This window comes from Ahaetulla prasina, chromosome 3 (assembly GCF_028640845.1).
Source record: "Ahaetulla prasina isolate Xishuangbanna chromosome 3, ASM2864084v1, whole genome shotgun sequence".
In the NCBI taxonomy this organism is placed as follows: Eukaryota; Metazoa; Chordata; class Lepidosauria; order Squamata; family Colubridae; genus Ahaetulla; species Ahaetulla prasina.
This window is the reverse complement of record NC_080541.1, coordinates 178899813-178913791: the sequence shown is the minus strand read 5'-3', so window position 1 is coordinate 178913791 and position 13979 is coordinate 178899813. Positions and strand designations below refer to the sequence as shown.

Genomic DNA, 13979 nt, shown 5'->3' with positions numbered 1-13979 from the left:
AGCTGGCCTTGGCTTTGCTAAGGGAGCTCCTTGGGAAGTCTTTTTTTTTTCAATGAAAGTAACATTTTGGGTGATCTGGGATGTTTGCCATCCTACATTGCAGCCCTTCAACCCAGAGCAAGAAGTTGAAAAAATAATTGGCAACTAAAGTTCTCATGGAGAGAACTTTAAAAAATAACAGTAATAAGATAAGGTATCCATCTCTCTGACAGCCACAACAACTGTACACTGTAAGCCGCCCTGAGTCTTCGGAGAAGGGTGGGGTATAAATGTAAAAAAAACCAAAAAAAAAACACCAAAAAAAAAACCAACCAAAAATGGTAATGGAGCACAAAGTCTTCAGTAACTCTTAGCAGACCTTTGATTTCTTCTCCTCCATGCAGAAGAACTCATGAAAAATCCATAAAACATTGAAAACCCTTTTTTGTGTTAAAACCCATCTTAGCCTGCCTCATCTGCAGGCTAATAACAAGACAAACACTCCAATGTCTGGAATGTCCTTGGCAAATAATAAGTGGGGTATCTTTATACCTTAGAAAGCAGGGCATGACTATAAATCCCTTGAAAAATTGCATTTCATAGAAGACAAAGCCAATTCATTTCCTACCCAAATCTCTTTGAACCAAATAAACTTAGCTCACACGAAAGAAGTGATAGGCCACCAAAAATGCCTCTATACAGGCCATCTGGGCCTATTGAAATGGTTTCAGTTTGCTTAAAATTCAGAAAATTTAAGGCTGTCAATTAATGCCACTGATGGAGGCTGTTTTCCATACATCTTACATTGCCAAAAGCTGGGGAATAGGTTTAGCTCTGATTTCTGGGGGGCAAATGGGGATCATCTTTTGACATTTGTTGCAGGAATGTCTGACTTCTGAGCAAGGAGAATAGATAATAATATTCACAGGACAGATTGCACCAAGTGAGAGGAGAAAGTTCTTTCTTCACCTTCAAATCCCATGAACTTAATCTGCATAGAAATTAATTGGTGTGTCTCTCTCTGTGTGTGTGTGTGTATATGTGTGTGTGGGAGGGCAGAGGAAGGCCGACACTTTTATGGACATCAGTGGAAATTTAGAGCTCAGCAAAAAAATAGATCCAGAGCTACCGCCCAGGTTTATCAACATCACCAGCTGATATACTGTATTTTTGAAAAATATAGGTAGGAAACTCAACTCAACAACCTCCAAAGTATGAGGTTGTGGATATACTTCATGTAAAGTATACTTTATTTTATATTTCTTTATTTTTCTACATAAACAAGGGGGAAATAAAGTAAACAAGAAAGAAAGAAAGAAAGAAAGAGAAAGAAAGAAAGAAAGAAAGAAAGAATCAGCTAGTAAAATTATTAGCTAAGTTGAACTAATTAATGCCTTTAAAATAGTTTATTTTTTAATAAATAAAGTATTTTAAATGGATTAATGAACAGATAACTAAAACAAACACACACACCCTTAAAAAAAAACAGAATCAACGACATAAATCAAGAACCATTTTGAAAAAGATTAAAATGGTGAGTTCAAATCTCAGCACATCCTCCCAGAGTATTTGAAGAATTGGGTTTAATATGAGAGCCAATTAACGTATTGCTTAAGGTATTGGACCAAGAGCAGGGAGATCCATCCAGATCCAGCCAAATGATACCTTCAGCAATGAAACTCAATAGCTGACTTTTTCTCAAACAATTTTATCTCACACCATTATTGTTTTGGAATAAAATAAATAAGGAGTTCCTCAGGGAAGCTGCCTTCAGCACCTGGAGACATGTTTAACTGGATTTGGTTCAACAATTAATGTTTAACCAGACAAAATGATAATAAAATGATCCGTCTTATCACGTCTTGAACTAATTTATTTTCATACTTGAAAAAAGAATAATCACAATGTATTAGAGTGCTCAAAGATACAATATAAGATCTTGGAACAGTAGTTGATTCCAAACTCAGTGTAGGTTTGCAGTGCAATATGGCTGTTCCAAGAAAAATGCAAATTTAGGGCTTTGGGGCTTTGAGAATTGCTTAAAACAAAAATAACATTTTAAGTAGAATTTATTCCTACAAGCAATGATAATGAAAGTTGTTGCTATGACACAAGTTCCATTTTTAATTACGGTATACAAAAAAAGGAATCTAGACTGCAATTTAAAATTAATACCAACGTTTTATAAACTATTCCTAAATATTCAACTCCATCTGGATTGATAGGATTGGAAGGATCAAGTTGTTTCTTACAATTAATTATACTGTTTTTGTACCAACATGGTTGTAGAATCTTCTAATCTTTACCCAATGTATGTTAAAGATCAGTCTGAGTCTTTTGGTTCAGAAGTAGAACAGCTTGACCAATCTGAGTCTCAGCCTCAACCACAGGAATTGGTTGAAGAGAGGAAGTACAGGGTCAGTGCAGGCTGAATCAGCTGATACAGAAGTTGAGCTAGGTAAATCCCACCCAAGCCCAGGAAGACACCACCAATTGACAAGAGAAGAGCAAAGGAACTTGAGTCATCCACTTGAAAGTATGAAGTATGTCTCACAAATGAGCCATACTAATTGGTTCATCCTGTAGAAATATGGTCTGTATAAAGGAAACTGTGCCTTGACTGGCTCTTTGTGGCAATCAGCATTACACATGCCCATCCTCAGAGACATCCCACCTCCTTCTAATCCAACCTAACTGTATGGTGCTTTGGCTTTCTTGGACAATCTAGCAGAATTTTGGTCTGGAAACTGACCATTCTTGGATCATTTCAAACTGGCATATTTGTCTCTCTGGACTATTTCAGTTGTGTTTTCCTTCTCTAAGCAGAAATTTCTGTAGTTTTCAATGTGTTTATGTTGCCACAGATAAGGATTTAGGATTGCAATAAATACTTTTTTTGGCAGCACAAAAAAGAATCTATTGATCAGTTTAAAAGTATACTGTCATTAGGAAGAGGAATGTTGCTGTCAAGATACTGTTATGTTGGCACATCCTTTGTATTCCTTCAACCCATGTTCAGCCTTAGTAAACATGACATTCCCTAAAAGAGCAATGCACAGAAAAAGGCTGGAAAAGTGCTGTATTAGGGTTGTATAAAACATTTTAAATATGTCCTTTGCAAAGTTGAAATACTCTGAATGTAAAACAGCTGAATACTGTCCTATATATAGCACATACTATATACATTATATACTATAGGGAGAACAGAGAGAAAATGACAATGAAAGTAGGGAATCAGCTAAAAGTTATGTTTTCAGTATGGTTCTGGATTTCAAGTTACATTAAAGGGCTGAGAGACAACAGGAAAACAAAGGGTTTAATATATTCAATTTTTCTTCAGTTTTGTTCAAACTGAACAGAAGAGTCCAAAAGAGAGATAGTAAGCTATGTTTGGTTTCCCCATTCTACTTTCTGGTCAACCACTGTAGTAGCACTTGGTACATTTTTCTGAAAAAACAACAAGAAGCTTTTATTAGTTCATGAACTAAATGTGAAAATAACACAACATAGTTAACCAAGGTTGGATTTAGGCTTACACAACAAACCAAAACTGACAAATTCAATCCTTATTTTTGCATAATAGATAGACAAACAAATAAACTATGGCTTATTGTGATAGCCTGAGCCACATAACCTTAGATGCAAGAGATGGGAAACTAACTCTAGGTGGGGGAGATTTGCTAGGCTTCCACATACATATTTTCCAGCAATATTCCATGTTCTCTATTCTTAATAACTGATCAAACGCTTTTAATATTCCAGTAAGATCTACAGTTCATTTCAAAAAATTGTAGAATCACTTATGCTTTTTATCTTCAAACATATAAATGAACAGCCTCAGAACTAGTGATGAGATTCAAATTTTTTTACTACTGGTTCTGTGGGCTTGGTGGGCATGGTGTGGCTTGGTGGGTGTGGCTTGGTGGGCATGGCAGGGGAAGGATACTGTAAAATCTCCATTCCCTCCCTACTCCAGGGGAAGGTTACTTCAAAATCCCCATTTCTTCCTGATCAGCTGGGACTCGGAAGGCAGAGAATAGATGGGCCGGGGCCATCCAGAGGTGGTATTTACCGGTTCTCCGAACTACTCAAAATTTCTGCTACCCGTTTTCCAGAACCTGTCAGAATACCATCTCTGCTAAGGAACCCTCCATGAAATACTGGATCTCTACACCATTTCAACAAAACACAAATAACTTCAAAAAGTTTTTTTTATACAGACAGTGACCCAGTTCAGCTCTTTTGTGCATTTCCTAGGCCTTTTGGTGAAAATAATGGCGAAACTAAATCTCAGCAACATCAAACTAAATCAACTACAGGCAGTCCTTGACTTACAACAGTTTGTTTAGTGACCGTTCAAAGTTACAACCACACTGCAAAATGTGACTTATGTCCATTTTTCATACTTACAACCTTTGCAGCATCCCTATGATCACATGGTCAAAATTCAGGTGCTCAAAATTCAACTGGTTTATATTTATGACCTTTGCTGCGTCCCAGGGTCATGTGATCACTTTTTGCGCCCTTCTGGCAAGCAAAGCAATGGGGAAGCCAGATGTACTTAACAACCAGGTTACTAACTTGTCCACTGCAATGATTCACTTAACAACCGTGGCAACAAAAGTCATAAAATGGGGCAAAACCAGGGGTGAAATCTAAAAATTTTCCCTACTGGTTCTGTGGGTGTGGCTTAATTGGTAGGCGTGTCTTGGTGGTCAGATAACTGGGTGGGCGTGGCGATAAATTATTAACGATAAATAATAAAAATAATAAACAAAGTATACTAAACAATAAGAGGTACCAAAAACCAACTTTAACACTTTACACACACACACACACAACACAACACAACTGACTCACACACACACAAAATGCCACATACAACTTTGTGAGATTTTGTGTGTGTAGTTAGAGTGAAACACTACAGAAACACACCAAATCTCAGAAAGCTGCACAAATATTTTATTTTATTATTTTATTTAATGTATATTTTTTAGATCGGGGTCTCCAACCTTAGTAACTTTAAGATTTGTGGACTTCAATTCCCAGAGTTCCTCAGCCAGGAAAGCAGGCAGATTAAGATGCTGAGGAGATGGATTTCAGGCAGACAGAATCAGTTGCTAGCTGATGCAACTGATGTAAAGCATGGCTTTCCCAGCCCGAAAGGAGCAGTTAATTAGGTAAGTGCTTCATCTCAGCCCAGAACCTCTTAAAAGGAGGTTTTCTACAAGCTCTTTGTCTGAAGAGCATGTAGAAAACATGTTTTTTTAAGGTTCTGGTGATGAGGAACTCAGCTGGGATCAGCAGAGGAGCCTTTTAAAAACTTTTTTTCCCCAACCTCTTCGGCCGAAGAGGTTGTTTAAAAAAAAAGATTAAAGGGTTCTGACGATCTCAGCTGAGCCGCGAGATCCTCAAAGGCTTTTTTTTACTTTTAAAGGCATATTTTCGGCTGAAGAAAAACTACTTTTAAAAGTAAAAAAAACACCTCTGATGAAGGTGCGGCTCAGCAGAGGCAGGGGGCGGGGCCAAGGATTTTTGCTACTGATTCTCCGAACCACTGGCCACCATCACTACCGGATCGGGTGAGCCGGTCCGAATCGGGAGTATTTCACCCCTGGGCAAAACTCACTTAACAAATGTCTCACTGAACAACATAAATTTGAGGCTCAATTGTGGTCGTAAGTCGAGGACTACCAGTATTTGCCCCCTTTGCCATGTGTGGATACATGATATTTGCACTGTAACAATAATATTAGGTGGAAAAAATAATTCTAATCTCTGAGATATGATATCCTATGCATGTTTATCCTTGCAATATTGGGCTGCAGAAACCGCTTATCCATGCCACTGCAAATGTAATAAAAAGTTTTGGTCATGCTTACTGAAGGATTGCTGATGGGAAAAGAAGTCACCACAACAGAAACCTCAGGTGAACTCTTTCTGTTGCAACAGATCCAATTCCAGTATTCTTCTCTCACCTGAAAACCCAAAATTCAAAGTCAGAATGAGGAATTGTCTACTAGTATCCTATTAGAGTGGGAAGTCCTCATTTAGCGACCATAATCAGGACCGATAACTTGGCCTTTAAGTGAAGTAGCTGCTAAAGGAAACTATGCTGTGCTTAGGACCTTATTTCAGCTTTCCTTTGCTTTACAGTTTTGCAAAAGTTGTAATGACAGAATTGGCCACAAAGTTATTTTTTTTCATCACTGTTGTTATAGCAAAAGGAAGCGGTCGCTAAATAAGAACTACCTGTATGCTGAAATATTTCAAAGCAAAGAAATCAAATCAGCTTTAGTTTGGTTTGTGGATTTGTTTGTGTTTGTGTATATTAGTAAACAAAGTAATTAAGCTGCAGTTTTCCCATTGCAAAGAGGTTGTTGAGATGCATTTTTCTTCTATTTCCCTAGTCTGCTTATTTTCTCTAAAGGAAAGTTAAAGATTATACACATTTTTGCCATTTCTGAATGTCTGGTTGTATAATGATGGTAATTGGTTAAGAAGATACCAAAATAAAGGGAATGTACATATTTTGGACAGCCATTTAGTAAATTCCATTACTGATCTGTCTATAATCTCCTCTGAACTTCACAGAGACTAATATCTGTGCTTTCTGAACAGACTAGGTAAAAGGATGGATAATTACACATGAGCTATGGATGAATTCAGGTACCAAAACAAAATCTGAAGCCTGCAAAACTCCTCTTGGAGCCACTTTATATTTAGCAACAAACAGCCTCCAAAAAAAACAACCCCTCCAAAAACAAAACCCACCTCTTTGCAATATTCCAGAAATGTTCATTGAAAAATGAACACATTTCCTCATAGGCATTACAAATAAGGCTTCAGATTCACAAGGAAAGCAAATATGCCACTCCATACCAACCAATCAGTGGGGTCAATGCTGACTATAACAGGAAGGATTTATGCCAAGGGAAGTTCAGTTCATTTGCAGAGTGAATTTGAAGAAACATTTGTTACTACCACATTCTTTATCTCTAGCATGGACAGGAAACTGGGAGTGGGAAATGGCTCTGACTATTCCTGTACCAGGAGCTCACAAAATCCCGAACCCAGTCTGGAAAATTTGAAATATTAGGTTGTTTGTGTGGTAACTTACATTCCTGTGCAACCCTTTCTTGTTTTCTACATCAGTGATTCTCAGCCAGGGGCCATATGGATATTTCAAGGGCACAAAAGTGAAGAACACATAACAGGAGGCCACAACATATGCTGAGATATATAAAAACTGGGAAAGTGGCCATCTTTTTCTATCAATAATGTGACCTAGACAGGGGACCACAGGGAGGAAAAGATTGAAAAACATTGCTATACAACACCTTTTGGTTGAGTAAGCAGTGCACCAGAAAAATGAAGATTCCTTGCACACTGTTGGTGATGGTGAAGAGATATGCCATAATGTCTTCCACAGGGCCATGTTGAAAGAGGCCAAAACACCAGGTCACACCCAGGATGAACACATGGGCTATGGCCTTAAATATCAGTGACCTACAACAAAGGCAAGAAATCAAGAGGGAAATGACACTGCTGAAAAGAGAGCATCCGAATAAATCTAAGGCAGGGCTGGGCAACTATGGCAATTTTATAGCCTGTGGACTTCAGCTCCCAGAATTCTGGAGCCAGCATCTCTCAGTTCTGGGAGTTGAAGTCCACAAGTCATAAAGTTGCCATAGTTGCCCAGCCCTGATCTAAGGTAATCCTCTCTCTCCCTCAACTGACTCTGTGGTAGAATGAAACCAGAACTTTCACTTCACAGAAGAGGATGTAAATGAGATATGTGGAACAATGGGAAATGGTTAGAGTTGATTGTGGCCATAGTCAAAGAAGAAGAGGAAGAATGGGAAACTAGTACAGTAGGCCATTATCAATCACTTGGAGTTTCCCCTTTGCTGAGACAGTTCACCTAAAATCTACTGCTAATATCCAAGATTAAGGTCACTGCTTTGATATCTGGTGACAAAATGCTTGGTTTTAAATCAATGAATACTGAGACATCCTATTTCATATTGTACCTATGATTCAGTAAAGTCATTGTCTTCTACAGATGCCCAGCCAGTATGCATCCATATAAGATATTTCTGCAAAATGGAGGAACAACCTAGATTCTACAATTTTTAACTCAATGGGGCAAGAGATGCTGACCTCCATAATGAAAAGGACCCTTTTGCTACTGATAGTTTCTGAGCAATTCACCCCTCTGCCAAATTTTGCCAACCTCCTGCATATAAAGACCTCAGTACTGTTCTCCACTACATGAATTTCTATATTTGCTCCTGAATACCCTTCTTATAGTGTACAAGTTTTCTATCTCACAATTTGTCATGGAAAGGAATTTTGAAGCATTGTTATTTTTATTTTTGTGAGGATCATACTGAACTGTACTCCACAGTTCATGCTTTGTGATAGATCTTACCTGGTATTTTTGACTGAAGATACCTCTGAATTAAGAGATGCCAATTTTTTATGTAGATTCTTCAGAATAAGACAGAAAAACACCAAGTTGACCTTTGGGAGGAAAAGAAAATCTTCAGAAATAAATAAATTAATGATAACAACAGCAGATAGATAATGTTCTAAGACTAAATAAGATGAAGAAGAACCGGACTATGGCCACTTAGAACCAGGTGGGGCCCAGTTAGAACCAGGCCACACAGATGGTGGGTGAGCGCATGAGCAACAGGCTCTTGCACGAGCGATGCAAACTTGCACTCATAGACCCACGCATGCGAGTGGCAGATGCTTGCACTCACAGCCCCTCTTGTGTGATGAGCAGAGGGTGCTCACACAAGTGAATCTGGGTGCATATACACGCTTGTCCCTCATGCAAAGCCATCCCATCTCCCTCCCTCCATGCCAGATTGCCAAGCTAGAAAGGTTGGAGACTGCTGTTTTAGAGCATACATTTTGGTAGCTGATGCTTTTAATGAATAGACATCTAACTCTATTTTAATTACAGATGACAGAAAAAAAATTGAAATTTCTGCAAATCAGGACAAAATGGGTTATCTTTTCACTCTCACATTCAACTTTTCTTTCTTTCCCTAACAACTTATCCTTTAGTATAAAATTGTAGCTCTTTGCAAAATATTAGAATTAATTAGCCGAAAGAACTGATTTTCCTGCATTTTCAAAAAATTACGAACATGTTCCAACACATTGTAAATATAGAACAACCAACCAAGGTTGATGTAACAATATTCATTACAGAAGGTCAAGAACTTTTTCTCTTCTTTCTCACTTCAGAAAAAAGTTATAAAATTCTTTCATTTCTCTATGGTAAAGAATAAGAGAAAATATTTGCTCACCACAATTATCACACAGACAGGTCCCATAAAGCTCCAGATAAAATCTGGATTAAGCCAGCAGCTAAAGAAAAAGAAATATCATCAGGAGAAATTTAGATAGATATGCAAACAGTCCAATGTATTATACAGAGTTGTGCTCCCTGAGTTATACTAGCAATTGTGCTCATGTAGTTTACATCTTGGTGGCACATGGCTGAGGGAAGCAGCTTTTAACCCTATGCGAAGACTTACTGATAACGAGTCCCAAAGGCTCCAGGTTTAATTGCTGCAGAAATAGCTACAATCAGGACAGGACACCCATAACCAATGAGGTACATAGATATCTTCATATACTTGCTGGCCCCGCTGTAATTTGCAACTTTCAAGTTTCTGACAATGAGGTAGAGATTGACAGCTTCCAAGAACATCCAGACAAAACAGGCCAAAAAAAGATACTTCAAAATTCCAGCTATGACCGAACACAGGATCTGAATCAAAAATAAAATGTTATTCCTTTATCAGCATCTGATTCTTGAATTGCTGGTTTTGAAAGAAAATCAAGAATGAGCTATAAAAAGCAGAGAAATGGAACAAATCATATTCCGACATTCATGCTTCTACCAGCTACAGGTAAAATCTGTGCACAGTATCTCTTCTTTCATTTGAGATATGTCACTGTCATAAAGCTAACAAAAAAACTTTAAAAAATGGGTTTACAAAGAAAACTGGCTCAACGCAATCTATAGAAAAATGAAGACTTCCTAAGTAGGAAGCATACTCAGATCGGGTTCTCTCTCCACTGAGCAGAGCCTCACATATTCTTCTGAAATACCTTGTTGCTTGTTTTATCTATTCCAACTACGAAGAGGAGGTCTGCAAAAAACAGGCAGGAGCTCAGTTGTAGGTGGATGAAGGTGCTGCTGTTGTGGCTGGAGCGGCAGAAGAGGAATGTGACAATACACAGGAAGAGACAGATGATTGAGATGGACAACCCAATGTAGCTAATAATGGTGAGGGTCAGATCTCTCTGTAAACAGAAGACAGCTGTTCTCAAAATCATACGAGACACCTTTTGATAAGGAAAATGTGTTTACACTTTGTCTAGACCATAGATCTGACTTACATATAAAAGCTATTCTATTACCTGACTGTTTTTGTTGTATTGTGATTGGAAGAGAAGTGTCAGGATCCTTAAATCTTGAGGATTACAAGCATTTCTGTACTGTATGTTAAGAGGAATGGCTATGAATAATTAGAGAAAACTTTTCAGCATGTTGAGTAGAGAAATTCTATTCTATCCCAGCTTCAATGATTAAAATTATCTTCCTTGACAAGAGCAGGACGGAAGAGATATTTGAATAAGTGAGAAAAAAATAATATGCTGTTTATCATGATACAGTTCTGAGATGTTTTCAGAAGTTACATACTTGCTTGTGAGTTGTGGCCGTCAGTACAGCAAAATTGGACAGATGTTGACAGCTGCATTCTGTATGGGTGATGTTAGAAAAGAGCTGTTGGCAACCATGATCGGATAAGGCACCAGAAACCCAGTGGACACAGAGAACCTTTTCCTGGGCAACTTTTTTCTGCAAGAGGAAGTAATGTTGATGGGAGGTAGGGAGAAAATCTACCTATTTACTTTATCTCCTACCGCGCAGTTGCAGAGTTACATTAACAAGGAAACAACTGTAAGACAAGCAAAAGGAACAATGTAAACATCGTAGAACTTACAGACAGGGAGACACAAATACTATTAAATGCATAAGCTTTGTAAAAGTTGTTAGCATGAAAAGGTGCTATCAGACTTCTGATTTACTGCAGTAGTGGGTTGCTACCGGTTCTCCCCAGTTTGCAAGAACTGGTAGTAAACATTTTGAGTAGTTCGGAGAACCGGTAGTAAAAATTCTGCCTGGCCCCGCCCCCAATCTATTGCTGTCTCCCGACTCCCAGCTGATCGGCTAGAAGGAAAAAATCAAGACTCACTTGTCGAAGAAGAGGAAAAAAACCAAGACACCGTCCCTTTAAATTGATCGGCTGCTTCTCAGCTAGGAGATCGTTTGGCAAAGAAGAAGGGGGGGAAAAAGCTGTCGTTTTAAATTGACAGAGCGGCTAGAAGCTCCATTCTGAGTCAGATGAACAACAAATTGGATAAGAGGAGGAATTCTTATATGGTTCAATGTTTTTGAAGTTTTGGGGTTTGTGCAACATGAGCTTTGTGTTTCTAAAAAGATTTGGGCGATTTCCATTGTGAAGTATCCTGTCTTGAATGAGTTTTCTGCCTGCTTGTAAATGGAGCTGAACTTCCGGTAGCTGTTTTCTGCTTTAAAAGTTTCCTTTATGCAGCTGGCAGAATGTGGAATTCCAGACAGGTTCCTTGCTAGCAGCTTGATTATTCCTTAAATATCTGGGATATTTTATTTGGGAAATGAAGAGGGGGGAGTTTGATTCCTTCACAGAACAGATTAGTGGGGTGGGGAGGAAATGGGATTTTGAAGTAACCTTCCCCTGGAGTGGGGAGGGAAAGGGGATTTTAGATTTGCTGTCAAACATCAGCCATAATACTAATGATTGTTTTGAACAATATGCAGGTTGTATTACATGAATGGCTACTTTATGTGTGAAATTATGACTGAAATCTATATAGGTTCACACTGTCAGGAAGTTTGTCCTTAGTTTTAGTTTGCTTCTCTCTTTGTTGAATTTCCATCCATTGCTTCTTGTTTTGCCTTCTGGTGCTTTGGAAAATACTTCTTCCCCCCTTCTTTCTAGCAGCCCCTTAAAAGCCTGTTGCCTATCACATTGTTGGGCAAAGCATGTGAGCCATTTCCTCCTTTCAGTGGTCCATGAAAGTGCATCTATAGCAGAGATCTCTAACCTTGGCCATGTTAAGACTTTAAGACAGCAAAACTGGCTGAGGAATTCTGGGAGTTGAAGTAGCCAAGTTTGGAGACCCCTGATCTATAGTATGTAGATAATAAAGTTGCAAAAAGGTGAACAACATTTTTGCAGAACTATAGATACGTTGAGGCTGGGTGTGACAAGGAATGGCTAGGAGGGGAGGGGCCAGGCGAGGTACCTCTTGACATGAGAGACATTGAGTTGGCCATGCCTACCCAGTCATATGACCATCAAGCCACACCCACTGTCACATGACCATAAAGCCATGCCCACAAAATAAGCCACGCCCACAGAACCGGTAGCAAAAAAATTTAGAACCCACCCCTGATTTACTGTATAAAGCTTGAATGATAACAAGGTCTACCTAGAATATTTATACAGATTTACATTTTTCTTGATATTCTGCTTTCTTCCTTAATATATATTCATAAGACGGATAGAAAAAAAAAAGCTTGATTATGTATGTAGACTTCATTTACATACCTTGACATGCTGAAAAGTGAGATTGACTGGGGTAGAAATATTCTGTATTTTGCTCCTGGCAGAAACGCTTACCAGCCTAGAGTTCATATGAACATCTGTCAGCATTTCATTGTCTAGGAATGTTCCATTCTTCAGTAAAGTGTCTTCTAAGAGTGATTTTAGTCCACCGTATGATATAAAAGCCACAGCAACAGTACCTGCAAGAGACAGAAGGAGGATCAGGTAGACACATAAAACCAAACACATGGTTTCCCCAAACTTGGGAAGAGATTGATAATGAAAGGATCGGTGTAGATCCATATATTTACTTCTTGGTAAAATAGGTACTATGGTACCAACTACTTTCTATTCCCTTTCACCTTTCCCAATGTAGTGTTGGATTGCAACTTCCCTAATCCAAACCAAAGTGATAAAACACTCCACAAACTCAAAAAATCTAAGGTTGCAGCCGACAGAGAGGGAGCAATAAAATAGATAGTAAAAGTAATTTTGGATCTATTCTGTAGAAAACCCAAGCTATTTATAAACAATACCTGTGGTCATGGAAGCTGCTGCTCTTGGGTGGATAGTCATTTGATCTCCTTGAGCTTCTAATGTGAGTTCATTCTTTTCCAAGGATTCTGGACTGATAAGCTTTGTTTGGATCACTGAAAAGACAGAGAAATGCCAAGTTGCTGAATGGATCTAATGAATGCTAGTCATATATTTTTTTTAACCAGAAGCTGATGTCAAATAAGAACCACATCTCACAATAGAATGAAACAAAATTCCTAATAATAGCACTTGCTATTATTGATGGTTCATTCATGAAAAAAGCTTATTAACTGAATTGATTACAACGCTGCTGGTCTTACTACTACTTGTGATATTAATAAATCTTTTTGTTTTCTTTTCTAAATGAATGATTTGATTAATTTGACAGCTTATTGGAATTTTTTCATGCAAAGGTAGGAATCAAATTTAAATAATAAATGAAATAAATAAATTGAAAACATATCTGAACTCTCATATACAGGTTGCTTTTCCCCTAAACGCCTTCACTCTGCTAAACAAATAATTCCCTCAACACTGTCAAACTATTTACTGAATCTGCACTACTATTAATCTTCTCATCATTCACACCACCCATCTCCTTCCACTTATGACTATATGACTGTAACTTTGCTGCTTGTATCCTTACGATTTATATTGATATTTTTTCCTGATTGCTTATTTGTACCCTATGACTATCATTAAATGTTATGATTCTTGATGAACATATCTTTTCTTTATGTACACTGAGAGCATATGCACCAAGATAAATTCCTCGTGTGT

The 13979-nt window shown here is 38.1% G+C and overlaps 1 protein-coding gene across 3 annotated transcripts in view; it reads right to left on the bottom strand.

Annotated features, from left to right (window-relative positions):
* Window positions 1-1323: 1323 nt before the first annotated feature.
* LOC131194436 (adhesion G protein-coupled receptor E3-like) overlaps window positions 1324-13979 on the bottom strand; it is a 44204-nt gene continuing 31548 nt past the window's right edge. For all 3 annotated transcript variants that reach the window (XM_058175430.1, XM_058175432.1, XM_058175431.1), the window contains 10 exons: window positions 13199-13312; window positions 12666-12862; window positions 10712-10870; window positions 10117-10311; window positions 9537-9772; window positions 9306-9366; window positions 8414-8505; window positions 7320-7488; window positions 5862-5957; window positions 1324-3426 (listed from right to left, as the gene is read on the bottom strand). In XM_058175430.1, the coding sequence (XP_058031413.1) occupies window positions 3364-3426; window positions 5862-5957; window positions 7320-7488; window positions 8414-8505; window positions 9306-9366; window positions 9537-9772; window positions 10117-10311; window positions 10712-10870; window positions 12666-12862; window positions 13199-13312 (1382 nt within the window). In that variant the 3' untranslated portion in view covers window positions 1324-3363. The remainder of the gene's footprint in view (window positions 3427-5861; window positions 5958-7319; window positions 7489-8413; window positions 8506-9305; window positions 9367-9536; window positions 9773-10116; window positions 10312-10711; window positions 10871-12665; window positions 12863-13198; window positions 13313-13979) is intronic.